Source organism: Syngnathus typhle, linkage group LG8, assembly GCF_033458585.1.
Source record: "Syngnathus typhle isolate RoL2023-S1 ecotype Sweden linkage group LG8, RoL_Styp_1.0, whole genome shotgun sequence".
In the NCBI taxonomy this organism is placed as follows: domain Eukaryota; kingdom Metazoa; phylum Chordata; class Actinopteri; order Syngnathiformes; family Syngnathidae; genus Syngnathus; species Syngnathus typhle.
The window spans coordinates 13,677,427-13,700,852 of record NC_083745.1 but is presented as its reverse complement, the minus strand read 5'-3'; the positions used below and the strand labels follow the sequence as shown (position 1 = coordinate 13,700,852).

Genomic DNA, 23,426 nt, shown 5'->3' with positions numbered 1-23,426 from the left:
ATGCAGTTTGACTGAATTTTTCTGCATGTTTAACTCAAATATTGATTCAAATACAATTATTTTTCTAGTATTAACTATATTTTACAGTCAAAGCAACAGCTTTATAGGCTCACTGAATTTACTCAATTACATTTTAATAAGCATAAAATCCTGTTCTGTTAAGTGTATCACTTATCTTATATCAATCTAAAACTGAAAAGTAAAATTTAATTTTAAATGTGCTGCCCTCAACATATGTGTAAGTGTTTAACCAATAACATGTAATTTAGTGAAAAGCTACAAGTTATACCCTGAGTTACCTTGCTGAGATAAAAAAAAACAACAACAAAAATTACGTGTGTCTACAGAAGTTTATTCAACACTGTTGGAATAATTTAAGTAAAGCCTTGTCATTTATGAGTTTATGGCTTTCCTTTCATCTAGGTTTTTTCTCTTTAGTGACAGGGAAGTCTTTTGATCTCTGTCAGCCATATGTGTCCTTCCTGTCCTTATGTTATCTGTGTGTTTTTGTTTCTGTAAGAGGCCTTCAGTAACAATGAGCAGAGCTTATTTACATAGGCGAAATGTTCTTATTTGGTTGAAAGAAGCTTCATTCCTTTTAGTTAACTGTAGGTTTGGTTCATAGATGGTTACAAGTTATCCCATATTTACTCAATGTTTGTTCCAGTGTTCAGGACAAGTCACTCATTCTTATTGCGTGTTAATTTACTAAGTAGATAAAGTCTAGCCAAGGTTTAGTTGCATTGTTCCACAGGAGTTATCTGATCTTGCTCGCGGACAACTCGGCCATGACAACAACTGGAGAACAACAGATGGACAAACTCAGCGGGGGTCACGGGCCGACAATGAAGTGCTAATTCACACCACACTACATTCTTTTGCTAATCAGCGTTGCTACAGACACAATCTCCCCTCCCTTTAGTGTAGCAACGCCTCTGTAACCAGGGAAACCAAAACATTAAATAGAGGAGCACGTGGAGGGAGAACTCAGAATTGATGGAGATTGTAACCGAGTTTCCTCTCTCTATCGTTCTCCTCGCGAGTAAACCTGTTCTGGTTCTTTTCTCCTCTTCCTTCCAGTGTGTGGTTTAATGTCTGATGGTATTTAGACCTAACAAACACAAAGAAGTGAAGAAAATAATCTGTCCTCACTCAAGACACATTTGTATCATCGTATAAACATTAGAACAGAGTATGACAATTAAGTGAACCCTTCTCCTTAATTGTTTTACCGATAATGGAGACATTTTTTTACACTCAAATATATATTTGTAAATGTAATTGTAGCCAATATAAAGCATAAAATCTTGTTTTTGGACTGAAACAACTCAAATATAAACAGAAATGCCATACATGAATATGCATGCTACCATTATTGCTCAGCTTAAACTGTTACTTTACAGTCAAAACAGATCAAATAATCCTTAGGCTATTTAATATGAACTCTAAGACATTTAAATAGAGTTTACCAAAAATGTAAACCATCAAAGCAAACTGTTCATCTGACCAGGTTTAGCATTTGAACTTATATCTTAACAGTTGTTGTGTTTAAAACAGAACATCTAGAAAAATTGCTTCGTTCAAGGGAATTCTTTTTTTCAAAGCAGTGAACAAAATGATCTGTCCATATTCACATCACATACATTTTTTCCAAACAAGAACCTCACAAATAATAAAATGGAGAGAATGACAGATTTAGGATCATGCTAGTAGAACTGAAATATAGAGCGTGTAACAAAGGGAATAGACTTCTTATTAAAGTTGTCTTGTTACATTTTCTTTAAATTTGGCTTTTATTTTTTTTAGGTAACTTATTATTCGAATCCTCAAAAGTTAATCATTTCCTCACTAGCGTGTATGCTCTCGTATCTAAACTAGTTCCCTCACATCGAGTAACAAAATACTTGTAAATGACACAAACAAAAAAAATACTGGTCTACAAATACAGTCTACGAACTCGATAACAAGAGCGAGCCGAAGCAAACCTTTAAAATGACTAGGGGGCACATGACGTGCCACAAATCTCACTCTTTTAAGTCCATGTTCAGACATCACGCCACTCATGATCCGAAAGCTCCTGAATCAAGGTGATGACTCGAGGGTTCACATGAAGACGGGATGTGCTTGTCTTCTCCACTTTAGTGCCCTTCTCTGGGTTGATGGAGAAAAAACATCTATGGAAATATGAGAAAAACAGACAATTGTATTCATAAAATAGCTTCACTGACAAATAGAAAATGATTGGCTACTCTCAAAACAGTAATTGACAAGTCATCTAAACCTGAGTCATGCTTGCAGTAATTTAAGGGCGTTTTCACATGCGTGGCCGTGCCCGAAACCAGCCAGAGAAAAATTAATTTTTTTTCTGTTCACATGGTGTCTTAGTCCTTACCATGTCCGTACTGGACCTGAGTGACTGACTGGACCAAAACAGCAGGCAGCGGTATACAGACATTCTGTAGCAATCCAACAAACAAGAGAGTGAGAAGTACAGACGTAATAAAACGAGTGACGGCCTAGAATGACAACAAACGAAGAACTTGTTAGCAACAAGAGGCAAGAAGAGTGTTGTTACTAAACATGATGGCCCGTTCAAATTAAGATGTTGAAAACGATGCCTTGTTCATCCAGCGAGTTATCCGGTCACAAATTTGAGCCCGTAGAGCAAGGATGCTGCGTTGTTTTGGTCTATTTATGGTCGCGTGGCGACTGTGACGTCACCGCCGCCTGGAGCCTGCGTCTGGTCTGGATTACGGCCAGAGTCCGGTTTGTGTTCACATGATCCGTATCCACTCGTACCCGGACTCCGATACCACCTCCAAGGAAGGTTTCTCTGGCCCTATCCTGGCACGGTCCAGATTGTGTTCACATGGTACGAAACAAGTGGATTTTGAGCAAATATCATACCCAAATACGGATTTGAGTCCCTTGTGAAAACGCCCTAAGATTCATATCAGTTCACATTGGTAAAATCCATCAATCAAAAAGGACATACCTCTGCAGAAACTCCAGGGTTGATGCCAGCGCTATAGGGTAATGGATGTTCAAGCAATAATAGCTTCCAAACAGCATGCACAGGGCAGAGATGAAGAAGGGGATGTTGTCACATACGATGTTTTGATCCACATTCATCATGAACCGTCTTGAAGAAAAGCAGGATCGTCCTAAATACAAAAAAAGAAGAAAAAAAAGGGGGAAAAAAAGAAAGGTTCAAACAAAATGTAGCCAGGCTGGCATTACTGAACACTTTAAGAAAACATTGAGCAAATATGCTTCTCAACCGTCACGGTTGATTTTCTTACTGTAAGTAGACAAAATTTAAGGCCACTTGACTAATATTCTTACACAACCAACAACACTGTGTAAAATTGATTTATCTTCAAATAGATTAAGCAAAAGAGAGATAAAAAGTGTAATATTAAATGTAAGAGATAATTATAAGAAAGAAATGTGAACTTACCACACACAACAATGGTGGGTGTCAAGGGAATCTGATCCATCTGTACTTCCACAGCCAGGCCTGTGTCCTCCACATGATAGAACATCGCATCTTCCTTCTCATCAAAGTAGGACAGGAGAAGCAGCACCATCTCCTTAACATCTTCAGAGCAACCATTTAGGTCTCCCCTCATCATTTTTAACTTTGTGAGAGACTGAAGGAACCTTTTGTTCTTGGTGACACAGACCATATTCATGTAATTCAGGAGCCTTTTCCCCTTCAGATCTACATTCCGCGTGAAGGTTTCTTTGAGACTGATTCCGGTAAGCTCCTGAAAGTGAACCGTCATGCCAAGTTCATTGAACAAAAATGGCCACTCTTCAAGGAGGTATTTGAGATTTTTCCCTTCGTTGATTTGTTTACATTGTGTGTAGAAAGTCATCTTCATCAGACGTTTGACTTCTTCTGTATTTGCATCAGTTTGCTGAGACATCCTCTTCAATTTCTCTTTCTTCTCCTGCTGAGTCTCTGGGGTCTCTCCAAGAGGCAAGAATTTCATATCCCATTTAATACACCCATACGTATCCCTGATTGCTGCTCTCTGCTCCATAGCGACTTCCTCTGTGTCTGAATCTTCAGTGCGATGCTTTCTTTTTCTTATTTTTGGAGTCGTAGATCGCCTCGCATTCTCGATCCTATTTTGCATTTGCTTGGCTAGAGAATGATAACCTGGCCCAATAACGTCGCCTTCTATGACATCTTGTAAAGATTTAGGATATTTTGCCACCATCTTTTGAGCAACTGCAGTAGTGTGCTTATTACTTATGCAAGACTTTTTTTGCATCATCTCACGGACCACAATTCTGACCATCTCCCTCCTTAGTCGTGGACTTGGTCGTTTTCCTCTTTCTAGTGACTGCATCAGTTCCTCTGAGAATTTGTCCCATGGTATGATGAAGTAATTTAACCAGTCTATGTCGGGGCTTGGACAGCTGTTTGAAGAGGTCGCGGTTGAACTTAGGGGTGAACCCGAAGGCAAAGATGTGGGAGGTCCCGGAGAGGCACAAACCGATGAGCTGCTTGTTTCAGGAGTCTGGCCTGTAAAACCACACACAGTGTTATTTGTTACACAATACAAATGTTTATGTTTCAAGTGGGCTACTTTAGAAAGGGCTTCTTCCTGTAGTGCAAAACTTGACTTACATCTCAGCTTCCAAGTTGCAAGGACTTTTCTGGCTTGTATCGGCCTCAATGCAGACAGCAAATCTGCCTCCTCAATGAACTGAAAATCATCATAAGTCTCTACACCAAGGGATTGTAAGGTTTCCTCTAGAATGTCTTTTGTCATCTCTGGAAGGTCAGGTAAGACCTCATTGATAGCGCTGCGTATAAACGTTTGCTCCAAGTCCATCATTTCTGCAGGCAAGAAAGAATTATTTCACATTGCAAGATGGCAAGTAAAAGAAGACTATTAATTAATCATTGAGTCAAGTAACACATAGCCTATACAAAAAAGTAACCTCTTAGAAGGAGCAAACTGCTAACTTTCCCCCCCCCCAGCCATTGTTATTTTATCTCAACATACATGTGCATTTTATTGTGGTTTCCCCACCAAACAAGTCAAGACAATGCTTATTTTGACAAAACACTATGTTTTAGTGGAATGACTTGGTGCCCGTTAATAATGTATGATGGCAACGGATAAAAATTTGCTAAGTTGTCAATGTTAACACACTGCAACCTTGTACTGTGTTTTGTCACCGAGTACAGATGATACTCAGAATGATAGTCAGCTTTATGTATATCCACTACAAAATACACAGCTGCATCATTTTGAATCAAAACGATCAGAAGTTCTCCAAACTCCATGGACTCATCGTTTTTTGATACAAGGAAATTCCCTTTTTTATAAGATGTACCTTTGTACTGTATTTCTGTGGAAACACTTGTATTGTGTTCTGAAAAGCCATATTCTCTCACAGCATGTTTGATCGCATCACTGTAAAGGCTGGGATAGAAAGTACAACTGTCTTTGACTTGCAAAAGCTGACCGAGTCCAGACCCAGCTGAAAGGTATGCTTGAAGCATCTGATGTCTTTCAGACAAAGTTAGACAGATGTTTTTAAAGTTTTTCAAGTGCCTGGGACATCTCTTAAAGTAGGAATGTTTACTTTCGAAACGCATTGTCCACACTCTGATCAAAGGGCCAAACTTCAATATTAGCCCAGGATAGTGTCGCAAGAAATGATGTTTTGGTTTTAGTGGACTTCCAGGAAATAAACATTTTCTTGACTCCAAATATTCTTGGATTAGGATGTCAAGATAGGCTACTTGTGACAATGAAATCTTTTGAGCACAAATCATTTCAACAATATCTTTAAGATGGAGCGTTAACTGCCACACATCATCTTCCGCTTTTTTTATTTTGTCACCAATTAATACGGGCAGCAACCTTAAGAAATTCCAGTTCTGGATGGCCTGACCTGAAAGCTTGACTGCATCAGAGTTGACAGCACATGGCTTTGTAAGAGCATCATTTCCTTTGTACTTAAACTGCCTAAACCGTCGGTTCAAAAGTGAATATGTAAACCATTTCTTTTCCTTAATGAAATACTTTAAGTACAGGGCCACGTCATAGGATAAGATGCCCTCAAATATATCATGGCCTAAACAAGGTGGAAGACCGGGCTGGCAAACATGAAAAGATTTAAGAGCATTGAAAACAGAGTTTACCTTGATGCCTCTGACAACTTGACTGTCTTCCCCTAGGTCACAAACAGCAGAATCGTAGCTTTCAGGGGTGCGCTGTGGACCACAGAAATTGGGGTCATTACTCTCAAACTCTTGTCTTGTGATCTCACAATACCTACAAAAGTACTGAGAACGACTGAAGTTTTCAGTGAACCCCCCAATGGCATGTGAACCCAAATTATCACCAGCAATACAGTACAGAGCCCCTTTGACAGTTCCACCCCCAACAGTTATTCCGTTTTCCTCCAGGTCTTTTAAATCCACCAACATCTCTGAAAAAACCTTTGAACATCCAAAACGTTTTAGGTCACTCTCTACACACAACAAAACCAGGGACATGTGCTCAGTACTGGAACGCACATGGACAGGCAAGTTTGCAGCAGAGACATAGACAGCAAGAACTTTGTGTTTTTTCTTGGAGGAGCCAAGGGGGTTGACCACCTCAAAAGCATCCTGGTATAGGATTAGTTTCAGGGATCCAGGATTTTCACAGAAAAAAGGGTTGGACTTAAAAATGTGCCCATCAGTTATGTCTCCAAAAACATCTGAATCATTTTCATAAGACTGCTGTGACACAGAATTCTTCCACATATCTGATTCCAGTAAGTTTTTTAGCGTATCTTTAACTGGCACATAGTAGGCAAACCGTGGTGTCATATTTTCATCAGTTCCCAGCAGTATCTTTTGAGGCTCTATGTATTTAAACATCTTTTTGAATGTCTGGGCTCTTGAATATGTAGTTCTCATTGGTCCCTGATGACTAACAGAGAAAAACTCTGAGTCCTTCACACATTCACAGATTTTAGCAACAGCATCATCAGCTAGGCACATGTCATTTTTTAGAAGTGAATGTAGTGTTTTTAGTGTGTAATCCTGTCCCATTTCATGGAGGTTTTGTATCTCCTCAACAATTGTCTGAACTGTTGAAGCTGGAAGAAGGAGCTGCCCTTGCAGTTTTAAGTAAAACAAACACACATTCCTAAGAAAGGTGTCACTGAAGTTCTGTGGTAGATCAGTGCTTTCATTCATTGGTGTATCGTTTGGGCTTTGGGGAGCATCTTCGCATGCACCGACAACAGAATACTGAGAAATTTTTTTTCTGAATATGCCACTTATGCTTTCAATGGCGCATGCTCTGTTTCCTGGACATATGAGCAGTGAATGATGATTTCACAGTAAATGTATTTTTACAACCAGTTACTGGACATGTCACAGGTCGCCCCTCCACTATATGCTCCTTTAAGTGGGTGACAAGTTCATTCACCGTGTGAAAGTTGCGGTCACACAGAAATGGCACATTTGAGATCTGTAACAACTGCACTATTGGTAACAGAGGGACGCAGCACGTTGTGAACCCGATAAAACTGAGCTTTAAAACCTGCATAGGTACAAAATGTCCACTTGCATACACTACCATTGCATTTGAAACAACAGTGGGGTTCATTTCTATGAACTCTACAATGCTGCACATAGCCCCTCGTCTCTATTGCTTTGCTGCAAAACCCGCAAATAATCATTTTGAGCAAACTAAGCTGACAAATAACATGGACTAATGTTGGAGAAAAGGCCACATTTTCCCTCCCTTTTTAATTTTAGATGGAGAAAAAAAATGGACAAAAGCACAGTTAAGTTCGCAATGAAAACTCACAAAATGCCCGCTTGTTGTAAGCGCGAAATACACTTGGAAAAAAAAAAAACGTCGACGTCTTTAGCTAGCTTGGCTGTACATACACAAAAACGCCTTTTGCACAATCGCAAAGTCCAATGAAAAATCCGAACATAAGGATTTTGACCATAGAAAGATTTCAGTGGTACGTTTGTTTTAGCAATAAACAAGCTGAATAACAAAATGCTAGCTAAGAGTCAGCTCCAATTTACACGTGTGTGTGTGTGTGTGTGTGTGTGTGTGTGTGTGTGTGTGTGTGTGCGTGCTTGTGCGTTTTGGTGATAAACAATTAGCTAAGCTAAGTATACCCAAAAACTGCCAAAAGTCGAGTTAGCCCCGCTAGTCAGCGTTATAACAGCGGTCATAAACAGAGCTAGTGTATATATATATATTTTCTAATCTTAGGTGACTTCAGTGGTTGAGCAGAACAATTTCAAACAACGAAGCCTCCTCGATTCCAAAACGTTTGAGTGTTATTATAAGGAAAGGTGGTATAATGAAGTGGTAAACATGCCCTTTAGCAACTTCTACTGCATGTGTTGCAGCCATGAAATTCAAAGTTAATTATTATTTGAAAAATGAAAAAGTTTATGAGTTTGAGGATTAAATATGTTGTCTCTGTAGTGTATCCAACTGAATATAGGTTGAAAATGATTTTCAAATCATTGTATTTTGATTTTACCGTTTTTTTCCGTGTATAGTGCGCAAAATTTAACTAATTTATTGTCCTAAAATCTGGGGTGCGTATTATACATGGGTACAAAAAAAAAATATATTATTTTTTTTTTTTTTTTAAAGAAAGTCATGGTACAACAAAACCAACAACAGGACTGACCGACAAAGTCGTGGAACAAAAAGACAGGGTGACATTACCAAAGACAGGAACAGAATGACAGTAACACATTCAATGATCCAACGGTGAGCGAGGAGCAGACAGGACTTAAATACAAAACACGTTACATCGATTGAGGTGACACAGGAAGAGAGGGGCGACGCGAACAGAAACTATGGCAACCTAGACACATAGCAAAACTGGGGACGAGACATGACAAATCTCCCCCGAAATAAAACTCACCTTTCTTCTTGTTTGTTGTCAATCGCGCATCGCATTCAGCCATCCTGCCCAACACACTTAGTCAAAAAAATCCATAATTGACGACACATCGTTTGATGCGATGGTGCAATCCTTAACGGTGTGTTATTGTCAAATATTGTTTGTTTTTAATCTCCATCGCGGACCGGACGTCATACGGAGGCCGCCATTACAGATACGCAGAACGTATGCGCAAGACCCGTCAGCTATATTAAGAGCGAGATATGTTTTCTTCCTATTAGTTTCAATTCACAGTTTAATTAGCAGTTTCAATCAGCAAATAACAAAATGCGTATTACAGGTAATATTTTATTTCACAACACTTTGCCTTGTTCCTTTCGTCTCTGCTGTTCATTTCAAACACGCTCCATACGACCGCAATGCTCTTGTATCAGACGCTCGCTCGATCACCTGCTAGTTTGCTGTCTGTCACAATGTACCCTACACAAATCCGAAACATTTGTTGCGGCTCCGAGTCACGACGAGGGGCAAGTTTTGGTTTCCAAGGGTGTTTTTATTCCTCTTCAACGTCTCTCCCATACAGAGCCGCCTCTTTCCCGTGCGCGCACGGAGCGCGGTGGTGCGTTTACGGGCAGTCGGAGAAATCAACGCCAACAAAAATAATTACATCCAGCCTAGTTAAGACCATACCAAAGACTATAAAAATGGGACCCATTGCCTCCCTGCGTGTGTGACGATCATTGGGACTTAGAAAAAAAAAATAAAAAAATAAAAAAAACAATTACCGTTTTTTTCCGTGTATAGTGCGCCCCCATGTATAGTACGCACCCCTAAAAATGGCATGCTGATGCTGGAAAAAAGCTTGTACCCATGTATAATACGCACCCAATTTTTATGAATTTTTTTTAAAAAAAAAATTTAATTTTTTTTTTATTTTTTTTTTTTAAGTCCCAATGATCGTCACACACGCAGGGAGGCAATGGGTCCCATTTTTATAGTCTTTGGTATGGTCTTAACTAGGCTGGATGTAATTTTTTTTGTTGGCGTTGATTTCTCCGACTGCCCGTAAACGCACCACCGCGCTCCGTGCGCATGGAGCGTGTTTGAAGTGAACAGCAGAGAAGAAAGGAACAAGTCAAAGTGTTGTGAAATAAAATATTACCTGTAATACGGATTTAGGTAGAGAACTCTCGCTCTTTATATAGCTGACGTGTCTTGCTCATCCGTTCTGCGCATCTGTAATGGCGGCCTCCGTATGATATCCGGTTTGCGTGTGTGCGAGAGCGAGAGAGAGCGAGAGAGAGAGTGCGCGAGAGAGAGAGTGCGCGAGAGAACGCTCAATCGCAGCGCGCCGCCGACCGCCCAACTGCTGGTCGATTATTGTGACAGAGCCGTCGCTGAAATTTAGAAGATATTTTTAAAGTCCTGATGTACTTTCTAAAATTTAAGTGGACCTCAGTGCGCACTGCGCAGGGAGCTTAATTTGGTGCAGCGCGCCGGGCGCTCACTGTCGCATTGCTTAAAGAGCGCCTTTGTGTTTTAGGATGAACAGCAGAGACCAAAGGAACAAGGCAAAGTGTTGTGAAATAAAATATTACCTGTAATACGCATTTTGTTATTTGCTGATTGAAACTGCTAATTAAACTGTGAATTGAAACTAATAGGAAGAAAACAACTCTCGCTCTTTATATAGCTGACGTGTCTTGCGCATCCGTTCTGTGCATTTTATTTCACAACACTTTGCCTTTCTTCTCTGCTGTTCACTTCAAACACGCTCCATGCGACCGCAATGCTCTCGTATCAGACGCTTGCTCGATCACCTGCTTGTTTGCTGTCCCGTGCGCGCACGAAGCGCGGTGGTGCGTTTATGGGCAGTCGGAGAAATCAACGCCAACAAAAAAAATTACATCCAGCCTAGTTAAGACCATACCAAAGACTATAAAAATGGGACCCATTGCCTCCCTGCGTGTGTGACGATCATTGGGACTTAAAAAAAAAAAAAAAAAAAAATAATAATAATAATTTTTTTTTTTTTTTTTTTTTTTGTACCCATGTATAATGCGCACCCCGGATTTTAGGACAATAAATTAGTAAAATTTTGCGCACTATACACGGAAAAAAACGGTAAAAAAAATTCATAAAAATTGGGTGCGTATTATACATGGGTACAAGCTTTTTTCCAGCATCAGCATGCCATTCTTAGGGTGCGTACTATACATGGGGGCGCACTATACACGGAAAAAAACGGTACGACAAAAGCCCAAATCCTTTATTTCTGTTTGGGCGGATCACAACGGCCAAATCTTACAAATGACAAACCACAAGACGCAGGTCTTGGAACCAACCGCAAATGCCGGGTCAAGGACAGTTCTTCGCCTGTTCTTTGCTACTCTTGTAGTCAATTTTATTGCCCTTTTGAACTAGGCAGGTAGGAGTGTTTGCGAGAAGAGTTTGAGCACTTCCTAATGATTCCCCCTAACCAAAGACCATTTATGACAGGGGCTATCCCATTTATTGCCTCGTGTTTAAAGGAGATTCTCTGGTCTCGGTCGGATCTGGGCTGGGGGAATGGATGTTAAGTCCTGTAGCAAATGATTCCTTTGATCAGTCAAACAAATGTTGATTAGCCTAAGCGCGTGCCCTTCCAAACACATACACCACTTCCTCATAGCTTCTTTAGTCATTTTTCAATCATCTTCCAATTGTTTAGTGCAAAAGTTTGAAAAGCTTAAGAAAATTTTAACTTAACAGCATGACGCCAAATGTATTAGAGTGTCGTAAAGTGTTGTATTTTTACTATCTTTCACTACCTCTCCTACTCACTCCCCCCTTCTGAGGCTTGACAAACCTTTTTGGGAGAATGTGTTCTTTACTACATATGAGTGCATCATTTAATTTGACTTTCTTTCCAAAACGCTTCTCAATTTCCCAGTTCACACATCTTCTGCATGTGTTACTGGTTCTCCAGTTTTTTCTCTAGTTAATTATCACTCCAAAAGCAACCTTTATTTTTCTTTTTTCTGTTTTTTTTTCCTTCTTAGCATTTAACTTACTCAAAATCACTCTTCCTTCAAAGTCGCTCGACTAATTTTCCATAGTAGTCTCCAACAAATTCAACCACTCAACCTGTCAGTCAGGCATTCAGTCATCAATGCTCATTTGCAACTCACACACAGCCTCCAAAAAGGAGTCTATCACATCGGGTCCAATTCATCCAAGCGCACCACACAACATTCACATACCATTTTCAACTCAAGGTTCCTGATAGAACAATCCACCAATCCAAAAAAAAAACACACAAAAAAACTGCTGGCAGATTAATCAGAATGTTTTCTTTGTTTTTAAATTTGAAGAACTCAATCTCTCAGACTCAGCTCGCATATAGAAGTTTGTATAATCTTATACCACAACCAGTCAATTATTTCTACTAAATGTCAATGTCTTAAATTCATAATTTTGATTCTTCCAATTCCTGAAAGCGTGTTCTGCTCGCAAACAGATGTCTCTCTTTTCCTCCCATTTTTATCTTTCAAAATCATTTCTGTTCTGCGGTGCAAATTTTATAGACCACAGTCTAGCAAATTTCTTTACACTAAAATCTTAGCCAATGTTCATCATTTTAACACACATGCACAGCTCTCGCGCGCGTAAGGTAGAGCCCAGCACCAATGATTCGTCACAACCTGGGCATTTCCTGTGGTCGATCATGAGCTAGTCCCTCCCACACACGCGAGGACAGCACATTCTAATTTTTCATTTATCTTCTAGGAGCAAGTTGCATTTATTTACCACTTGATTTGCAAATTTTAACTTTAGTGTGCACACAATTTGATCTCTGGTCATTTGTCATTGGGCATACAACAGCATTGTCATACTTCTTGTATGGACAGGAGCTCTAATAATCTAAAAAATGTTCTAATAATCTGACAATGACATGTTCTGCTGTCATATGGACATCTGTTACTTCTTTCTCTGTATGAGCATGAGGGGTCAAAGTGGAGGAAGCTTGTCATGCTGTAAATGTGACTTTTCCACTGCCCCTTCCCCCACACCTTGATTGGTTTTGTCTTGCAAAACGACACACTCTTGCAAAGTGTCCTCGTTTCCCACAGTTCCAACAGTTGTCAGAATCTGATGGGAGTCTGGAATTATATAAGTTAAAGTTAAAGTCCCAATGATCGTCACACGCACCTCTGGGTGTAGTGAAATTTGTCCTCTGCATTTAACCCATCCCCATGTGATTTTAATCCATCCGCTGGGGGAGAGGGGAGCAGTGAGCAGCAGCGGTGCCGCGCTCGGGAATCAGTTGGTGATCTAACCCCCCAATTCCAACCATTAATGCTGAGTGCCAAGCAGGGAGGCAATGGGTCCCATCTTTATAGTCTTTGGTATGACCCGGCCGGGGTTTGAACCCACAACCTTCCAGTCTCAGGGCGGACACTCTACCACTAGGCCACTGAGCTTAAATGGCGGCTTGCGACCATGTTGGTCTCCAACTCTTCCTCTGCCCCTTTGGGAACTTTGGAAGAAGATTGTTGCATCTTCATTTAGATTATTATCAGCATCTAGATGAAATACATCAGAACATTTGCCTTTCTCAATCGTCACAACGCAAGCAATGTCTGCTTCCGCCAAGTGTTTCCTCACCCAGTTGCCTAAGTCGGGGGGTGAAACAGTGAGGAGCGCATTTTTAAGATGTTGCTGATAAGCACTCTCAGCTGCATCACCGAATGGGATGCCACTGTGCACCCAGAATTCTTTTCCAAATCTTAATTGAATGGTGGTCTCATCACTTTTTATCTTTCCATTTTTTGTCTCTTGAATTTGTTCTCTTCTCTCGTGAAGCTTTCAACCACATTCTAGCACAATTCAACTCTCTCTTTCCTTTTCTTTTTCAGTCCCTTTGTCGTCCTATCTACACTCTCCTCCAAAACATCAACCACTACCTTCCAGACTTCAACTTTCAACTTCCTTTCTACTCCATACTTTTTCTTCCACTTTGGCATGTATTGCATACCATTAAGAAATTTACCTGCCATGTGCTTCTCATCTCCTTCAAGAGCTAGAGATTTACCGGTTTTGTTTCCCATCTTAATTTGGTATTTTAAGTTTATACAATTTTTTATTTCTTTTTTCTTTTCTTTGAGGATCCTCAATGCAGGTTTAAATTGACCTTCCACCAAATTCTCTTTGCAGTCAATTTATCCTACCAGTCGCACTCTCTCAACCACACAACATTCATGCAAACAGCTTGGAACAACGGACAAAAAAAAAAGAATCTACGCCCTTCTTCAATTAAGAAAAAGAAGCTCTGTTTTTTTCTTAGCCCGTTCCTTCCACTGGGACTTGAACCCAAGCTGTTCTTTGGCCGGAAAAAACGTACAAAGAAAAATCTACACTCTTCTTTGATTACCAAAAAAGAAGCTCCGTATTTCTTAGCACGTTCCTTCCACTGGGACTCTAACCCAAGCCAGATCAGCTTGGAAAAACAGACAAAGAAGAATCTACACACTCCTTCGATGAACGAAAAAGAAGCTCTGCTTTTCTTAGCCTGTTTCTTCCCCTGGGACTTGAACCCAAGCTATCTCCCGTGCAACTTTTACACGTTTCACCACATAATTTTTAACTTACCCGTCCCCTGGTCCGTTGCACTGCCGGATCCCGTCAATCCACCTCTGGCAGACCTAAGATGCTGGCCCAGCGAAGGGATTCTCTTCCCAGGACTTTCTTTTCCAGGTCCCACTAAAGGACGCTGGCTTGTCGACAATGCAGCACATCCTCCTCCGTCAGCCAGATGGCGGGTATGAGGGACCCGGGTTTCGGCACCAAAATGTTAGGGTAGTGCTCACTCTAACTTATTTTGCAAGAACCACACAGGAGACAAGTTAGTCGTTTCAGACACCTGCAGGCGGAGAGTTCACTCGTCGCTGTGCTTACAGCATCATCATCAGGCCTCATCAGGTGCATATTTATTGAGAGAAACAGAGTGGGGTTGAAAGTGGGGGTGTGGGAACACAGGATGGGGTGAAGCCGCTCCCCTCCTCCTCTGAGTCTAGTCAATCAGTTGAAAAGATCTTAGCACTTTGGTCTACTACCTTTGTCTAGACAGGACAAGCTAGTTAAATTATTACAGGTTACATTCCAACATAATCATACGATGAAGATATTCTGCAAACCCTAACAGCAGGCTACTGAGAAATTTCATGCTGATACATCCCATTATGGCAATGCTTCTCAATTATTTTCTGTTACGCCCCCCCTAGCAAGAAGAAAACTATTCGCGCCCCCCACTCCCCACCGTGACTATCCTAACTTGTCTTGTAAGTCGTAAAATGTTGCACTGTTGCAAACGTGACAGAAGTAACAATGAGAGCGCCACTGCCGCCTGCTGTAGTAGATGCGCAATTACACTTTATTCTAGTACTGCCAAAAAAAAAGCCTGTTCCCCAGGGTCACACGCGCCCCCCCAGGTATAGCACCGCGCCCCCTAAGGAGGGCGCGCCCCACTATTTGAAAAGCACTGCATTATGGGAAGGTAAAACAAATCAAGTCTGACAATGCTTTAGAATCTATGGGTAAAAATGATCAGACATTGCTCACAAAAAATGGCATCAAACACGAAAGGTTTGCTCCATACTCACATCAGAATGGTACGGCAGAGCAAAACCTTATTTGACATGGCAAGGTGCATGATAATTGAAGGCCAGTTACTTAAAGAGCTCTGGACATATGCAGTGCAGACCGCATTCATGGTGAGGAATAGATGTTTTAACAACCGTACCAAGCAAACACCTTATTTCATGTTAACAGGACAGCAACCAAACTTGGCAAAAATGCAGACATTTGGATCATTGTGTTATGCCTACAGACACGACAAAAGAAAACTAGGCCTAAGATGTGACATAGGCTGGACTATTTTTGTCATACCCACCAAAAATACCTATTTGGTGTATTATCCTAGCAGTGGTAAAGTGCAAAAACATAGGCGGGTTGATAGGACCAGGGCTGTGGACTCTGACTTGGGGCCTCGGACTCGGTCATTTTTGCCGGACTCGGACTCGGTGCTGATTTTGACCGAGTCCACCGAGTCCGACCATCAAAAAAAATACGTTCAATTTTATTTTCATCATGCTGCTGAGAATGCGCGTAGGAATACTGTCCACAGCCCTGCTTGCTTGCTATGAAGACAAATGTAGTTGTTGCGTGCGCGCCCGCGCCTGCCTGCGTGCGTGCACGTACAACACCCACAATGCCCTGCGCGCAGCTAAGATGGAAGAACCCGGGAGCAGCGAGAGAACAATTTTTTTGCCTCTAGATCTGGGGGGGAAACGGAGCGTAAGTTACGATCAATGCGGCCACGTTGAGTTGCACTTAGGCTAATGTTTACAATATGTACCAATGTCAAGGACGATTATGTCACCCAGCTTATATCATTGATGTGTTTCGATAGTTGTGGGGTCGTCACTAATTATGTTTAGTTAAATGTCTGAGCTATAATGGTGTAATTAATGATTAAAACTTGAAAGTATCTGTTTATTGTATTCATTTATATGTCTAATAAAGACAAAGCCATCACAAAACTGTTGTAATCATTTAGATTTTGATCTAAATTAGCCTTGAAAAAAGACTAAGCAGTAACATGAATTAACAGAAAAAATGGACAGCCGGACTCGGGGTCAAGAGGCCGACCGAGTCCACAGCCCTGGATAGGACAAGAGAAAGTCTCCCAACAGGACGGACACAAACACAGGAACAGAAGCCGGTTCCTATAGTTGAGCCACAGGAAAACCAGGTAAAACCAGTCACACAGGAGTTAAGACGTTACCCTTCTAGAGCAGAGGTCTCAAACACCAGTCTTCGGGGGCCGCATTCCTACATGTTTTCCAAGTTTTCCTTGTTAAACACACCTGATTCAAATGATCAGTTCATCCTCACGTTCTGCAGGAGCCTGATAATTGAATCAGGTGTGTTTAACGAGGGAAACTTGGAAAACATGTAAAAATGCGGCCCCCGAGGACTGGAGTTTGAGAACCCTGTTCTAGAGTTCAGACTACTTTGGTGATCGTGTAACTGAGGCACGTTGACAGTAAATTACCGATTGGTGTCTAATGTACCTTTCTCATTTAGTGAATCTGTAATGACACCTTATTTAAAAGAATGGTCTCATGCCATGAGTGGAGAAATGGAATCACGTAATGACAACAACACATTTACGTTGACTACATTGCCAGAGGGTAAGAAAGCAGTGGGGGGTAGATGGGTTTATGCTCTTAAAACCAATGCAGATGGGTCCAGCAAATTTAAGGCACGTTATGTAGCCAAAGGATACAGTCAAAAGCAGGGTGTAGATTATTAGACTTTTTCACTCACCGCCAATCTGACAAGTGTACAAGTGTTAATGCAAAAAGCGGCACAAGAAAACCTGATTTTACAGCAGATGGATGTCAAAACCGCTTACCTTCATGCTCCAATTGATTTTGAGATTTATATGACACAAGCAGAAGGTTATGAAGTCACATCTGACAAAGGTGAAATGTTGGTGTGTAAGCTGGGGAAATCACTATGGCTTAAAACAATAGGTAGAAGCTGGAACAAAATGTTACATGATTTCTTTTGTGACAATCTGTTTATTCAGAATCCAGCTAGGGGTGTAAATCGCGGGTTTTGCCACGATACGATATAATATCGATATAAAGAACTTCGATACGATATTTGCCGATATCTTAAAGCCTGCTGCGATTCAATCACGATATATCGCGATATAGTGCTCTACGATCGATATATATATATTTTTAATAAAAAATATAGAACAATATCCTGATTTATAACAATTCATACGCAAAATCAACAAGGTACTGCAAACTATTTATTTAGGAAATTACAAGAGTATTGTAGTATACAAATTGCTTACTTTAACACTTAACTTTGATGTCGTGTTTTTTCTTTAAATGTGCGGCGAGATTTGTGCTCCCTGAATATTTGATCACCGCATGGCAGGATTTACAAACTGCACGTGTCTCGTCCGTTGAGCCATCTTTTCTTTGGAATCCAAAGTGCTTCCAAACGAATGACTTGAAGCCTAAAGGGGAGCAAATTTCCTCGTCTTTTTGGACACTAGCCATAGCACCAGCCCAGGAGCCGCGTACTAGTTGTCGACTCCCCTTTCACGTGCCTGCTCTGCTCACAACACAACAACGCCGCGCACTGCTCCCTGCTCCCGGAAGAGGAAGCAAGCAACAATGAACTGGATTTCAAAATAAAGTCGCGTCTAATGTCCGAGGTCAAACACGGCGATATAAATCTATGTTTACCTTTAGCATCGATGCCAATAAATCGTAGAGCATAATATCGATTAATCGATGTGTATCGATGTATCGTTACACCCCTAAATCCAGCTGATCATTGTGTGTACACTAAAGAAACAGAAAATCATAAAGTGGTCATTGTGATATGGGTGGATGACCTGATTATTGTTGCCAGTGATGACAATGTGATGAAGAATATAAAAGAAATGCTCACAGCTAAATTCAACATGAAAGACTTGGGTAAACTGAACAACTTTCTCGGTATTGATTTTCATCAAACTGATCACTGTATAACAATGTCACAGAAAAGATATGCTGACAAAATACTAGACAGATTTGATATGCAAGATTGTAAGCCATGAGCAACACCATGTGAACCTAAGCTTAACTATTCTGAAAACACAGAAACCCTGAGTGATCTGAAGAAATATAGAGAGGCTGTTAGCAGCTTAATCTATTTATCAACATGTACCAGACCAGATCTAAGCTTTGTAGTGAGCAAACCTTCCCAATACCTTTCCAAACCAACTATAAAACAATGGGCTACAATAAAACATGTACTGAGGGGACAAAGGAAAAGATGTGTTACAAAAAGAGTGATGGTGAACCACTTGGGTTGGAAGCATTCAGTAATGCAAACTGGGCTGAACATGATACTGACAGACGTAGTACGTCAGGTTATTGTGTTAGCTTGAGCCAATTTGGTCCCTTAATTTCATGGAAAACCAAAAGACAAGCAACGGTAGCTCTTTCAACGTGTGAAGCTGAATACATGGCCTTGGCTTCAACTGTACAAGAATGTCTGTGTTTAGTACAACTGTTACATGGTGTTGATGGGTATCATTACAAGCAGCCAAAGGTTTATGAAGAGAATCAAGGAGCCATAGCCTTAGCTAAAAATTCTGTACAAAGACAATGTAAACATGTTGACAGAAAGTACCACCTTGTAAAATCAACTGTTAACGATGGCAAAGTAATGCTGGACGACTGTCCAACAGAATATATGGTGGTTGATCTCATGATAAAACCTCCAACAAAGTCAAAGTTGATGAATTTTGTGGCATTTATGTTTGGAGAGTAGAAATTTGTTTATGGAATGTGTTTCTATCATATGATGAATTTGGTGGTATTTACATGTTTATGAAATGTGTATGCATTACCTTGAGAAAAATCATTGTATTTCTAGTTTGCATGTATTTACCAATATACTAAGAGCAAGTGGGGGTGTTAGTAGTATATGTGCTCTGTATATTGAGAGTTTTATTTTGAAGGATGCTTCACAGGAAGTACTGCTTTTTCTGTTTGACAAATGTTCTTAATAAAATCCAGGTGTTACCAATGTGTTAATTGGGCACTGGCAAACCAAAGTGAGTCGTCGTTTTCTCTGTCTCCACAGTATGACTCATTTTATTTAAATAACTCTGCTAACACTGACTACCAGCCGCCTGTGAAAAGGAAACATGCTTTTAAGAGTGGAGCAAGCTCCTGCAACTACACTTACACAAAAGACACTTTAATTGAGAGGCTTCGAGACAAAGGCACAAAAATCGAAGATTGTTGTTTGGGTCGCCTGATGTGGTTGGTTGTTGCAGCACCCATTCTTTGAAGGTGGTCATTGTTTCAAATGCAAGAAAGACTTCACAGAAACACTGCATCGCTACGATGAAGATGGCTACCAGTCGTATTGCACCGTGTGCTGTGGCGGGTCAGAGGTCATGTTTCTGTAAGGAGTGCGTGGAGATCCTAGTGGAAGAGGTAACCTTTTGTGAGCTGAAAGATATTGATCCGTGGAGCTGCTACATTTGCCAGCCAACACAGTTGGCACAGGCAAAGCTCAAACTCAGGCCAGACTGGAGCGTCAAGGTCCAAGACTTCTTTGCCAACAACAGCGCCATGGAGTTTGAGCCTCATACAGATTACCCGGCCATCGCTGCAGATAGACACAAGCCCTTGAAGGTTCTGTCGCTCTGTGACGGTATTGCAACAGGATACCTGGGGCTCAAGGACCTTGGCATCAAGGTGGAACGTTACATTGCGTCAGAGATTTGTGAGGATTCCATCGCGGTGGGTATGATCAAGCACGCTGGCAAGATTGAATACGTCAGCGACGTCTGCACCATCACAAGGAAACACCTCGCTGAATGGGGCCCTTTTGACCTGCTGATTGGAGAAAGTCCTTGCAACGACCTCTTCATGGTCAATCCCCTACGGAAAGGATTGTTTGATGGCACTTCCTTGAATTCTACCACATTTTGACGCTGCTGAAGTCGGAGGGGGACGACCGGCCTTTCTTCTGGCTCTTTGAAAATGTGGTGTTCATGTCGAGCAGAGACAATACGGACATCTGCAGATTCCTGAAGTGCAATCCTGTTTGTGACTGTCAATCCTGTGTGACTGTCAGCCCCGCACATCGAGCTCGCTACTTCTGGGGAAACCTTCCAGGCAAGAATAGGTCGGTGGGCGCATCTTTGGATCAAAAAGTGAATCTTCAGGATTGTTTGGAAGTTGGTCGTGTAGCAAAAATGGACAAGGTGCAAACCATCATAACAAAGACAAACTCCATGATTCAAGGGAAATTGAGACTTCTGGTCATCATGAGCGGCAACTGTGTGAAATGGAGCAGATTTTTGGCTTCCCCAAACACTACACGGATGTGAACAATGAGCCGCTTGCAGCGCCAGAGGGTCCTGGGGCATTCCTGGAGCATCGCCGTCATTCGCCACCTGATAGCGCCACTCAAGGAGTAATTCGAATGTGAATCACATCAGCCAAGTCCGTAAGGCCACAGATGCATGAATACCGTTTCTGGACTAAAAACCGCAGCCGAATAAAAGCCACGCCAGATAAAATTAGGGGAAAGTATGGTTTTGTTTATATATTAGCAGCACGGGACAATAAGCTCAAGGTGTTTTAATGTTTAATTTCCATACATATGCACAAATCATACAAAATCATCAAGGTAATGAAAAATTCCTTGGTAAGCTGCACTGGACTAGAAAATGCAGGGTTCAAAGCTTGTGCAAAAAGTAGCGGCTTATAGTACAGAAAATACAGTACTTCCATGCACGAGCGCGAGAGCTCTTCGCGGAAAACCAAATGCTTGCCACTGTATGTTGGTGTCCTCCCACAATTCAACAATGGGTTTCTATCTTTAAAGATGTGCCTTGCAATTGGCTGCCCGCTGGTCCAGTGAGCCTGCCCCTTGCAACCCTACAAAAGAAAAAAGATAAATGGATGTACAAACCGGATTCGGTTGAAGTTGAAAAATTGTGCAAAATGTAAATAAAATCAAAATACAATGATTTGAAAATCATTTTCAACCTATATTCAGTTGGATACACGTCAAAGACAACATATTTAATCCTCAAACTCATAAACTTTATTTCATTTTTCAAATAATAATTAACTTAGAATTTCATGGCTGCAACACATGCAGTAGAAGTTGGGAAAGGGCATGTTTACCACTTCGTTATACCACCTTTCCTCTTAATAACACTCAAACGTTTTGGAAGCGAGGAGACTAATTCTATTAGCTTCTCATGTGGAATTATTTCCCATTCTTGCTTGATGAACCGTTTCAGTTGTTCAACAGTCCGGGGTCTTCCCTGTCGTATCTTACGCTTCATAATGCGCCACACATTTTCAATGGGAGACAGGTCTGGACTGCAAGCGGGCCAGGGGAGAACCTGGACTCTTTTACTTCGAAGCCACGCTGTTGTAACACGTGCAGATTGCGGCTTGGCATTATCTTGCTGAAATAAGCTGCGGCATCCATGAAGAAAGACGTCGCTTGGACAGCAGCCTATGTTGCTCCAAAATCTGTATGTACTTTTCAGCATTTATGTTGCCTTCACAGAAATGTAAGTCACCTATGCCATGGGAACTAATGCACCCCCACACCATCACAGATGTTGATTTTTGAACTTTGCGTTGATAACAGTCCAGATGGTCCGCGTCCTCTTTGGTCCAGAGCACACAACGTCCAGTGTTTCCAAAAACAATTTGAAAAGTGGACTCAGACCACAAAACACTTTTTTATTGTTCACCAGTCCATTTTACATGAGCTCGGGCCCAGAGAACCTGGCGGCCTTTCTGGATGTTGTTCATAACCGCCTTTTGCTTTCCATGGTAGAGTTTTAACCCCCACTTACTGATGTAGAGAGGAACTGCATTTATTAACAGTGGTTTTCTGAAGTTTTCCTGAGCCCATTTGGTGATATCCTTTACGCACTCATGTCGGTTTTTAAGGCAGTGCCGTCTGAGGGATCAAAGGGCACGGTCATTCAGTCTTGGTTTCCGGCCGTGGCGCTTATGTGCTTTTCAAATCATTGTATTTTGGTTTTATTTACATTTTAAACAATTTCTCAACTTCAACCGAATCCGGTTTGTACAAACGAGGATCTGAGAACGGGCCTGATGTAACATTAACAAATAACTCAAATAACTATAACAAATACTACGTTTATCAAACCATCTGTGTCACTCCAAATCATTGAATCCATTGATCAAATTCGTCATCCTTTATGTAAACTACGCTGCGTGTGCGGCGTGCCGCTGACATCGGACTCGGCGTCAGTTGCAGTTCAAATTATTCCACAGGCCCATATAACAATATATAAACTATATATCAAATAACAATAATGTATTTCACAAAACAAGAGCTCATCTTATGTAATTTAACATATAATGTTGCTCCTGAGTATCAGACTGGACACAGAAAGCTTTTTTAAAGTTTTAATAACATACCTTAACATTTCTTTCCAAACACTGCCTGTGACGCGGCAGTAATACCGCAGCAACACTGAAGTAACACAGCACTAATAGGGTTTGATTAAATAAAACATACCGGTAAAAGTCACTGAGACGCGGCGGTAACACAGCACTAACAGGGCTGATTAAAAAAGCATACAAGTAAAAGTAAAAAAAAAAAGAGCTTCATCGTCTTCATCTTCCTCCTGTGCATTGAAACCATCGAAGTCTTCCGAATGGAATAGCGTTAGTTATCCTTTGCCACACAGTTTCTCAGTATCTCTTTAGTCGGTTTTATGCATTTCTTCTAGCATTTTAAAGATTAAGATTAAGATTAAAGTCCCAATGATCGTCACACACACACCTGGGTGTGGTGAAATTTGTCCTCTGCATTTAACCCATCCCCGTGTGATTTTAATCCATCCCCTGGGGGAGAGGGGAGCAGTGAGCAGCAGCGGTGCC

The 23,426-nt window shown here is 41.1% G+C and overlaps 1 protein-coding gene and 1 pseudogene across 1 annotated transcript; one reads left to right on the top strand and one right to left on the bottom strand.

Annotated features, from left to right (window-relative positions):
* Nucleotides 1–1,513: 1,513 nt before the first annotated feature.
* Nucleotides 1,514–6,247, bottom strand: LOC133158436 (uncharacterized). The gene is made up of 5 exons (XM_061285652.1): nt 6,173–6,247; nt 4,643–4,855; nt 3,461–4,537; nt 2,996–3,164; nt 1,514–2,174 (listed from the first exon to the last, which is right to left on the bottom strand). Exons 2-5 carry the CDS (start codon nt 4,851–4,853, stop codon nt 2,045–2,047), a joined length of 1,587 nt encoding a protein of 528 aa, XP_061141636.1. The 5' UTR covers nt 4,854–4,855; nt 6,173–6,247; the 3' UTR covers nt 1,514–2,044.
* Nucleotides 6,248–6,550: 303 nt separating this feature from the next.
* LOC133158435 (DNA (cytosine-5)-methyltransferase 3C-like) lies at nt 6,551–20,962 on the top strand (annotated as a pseudogene).
* Nucleotides 20,963–23,426: the final 2,464 nt, after the last annotated feature.

Excerpts from the sequence above, each read along its gene's own strand:
- LOC133158436 (XM_061285652.1), bottom strand. The coding sequence starts at position 4,853 with ATGATGGACTTGGAGCAAACGTTTATACGCAGCGCTATCAATGAGGTC. Across the intron at positions 4,538-4,642 it reads TGCAACTTGGAAGCTGAGAT|GCCAGACTCCTGAAACAAGC; the intron begins GTAAGTCAAGTT and ends GTGGTTTTACAG. Across the intron at positions 3,165-3,460 it reads ACCCACCATTGTTGTGTGTG|GACGATCCTGCTTTTCTTCA; the intron begins GTAAGTTCACAT and ends TTTTGTATTTAG.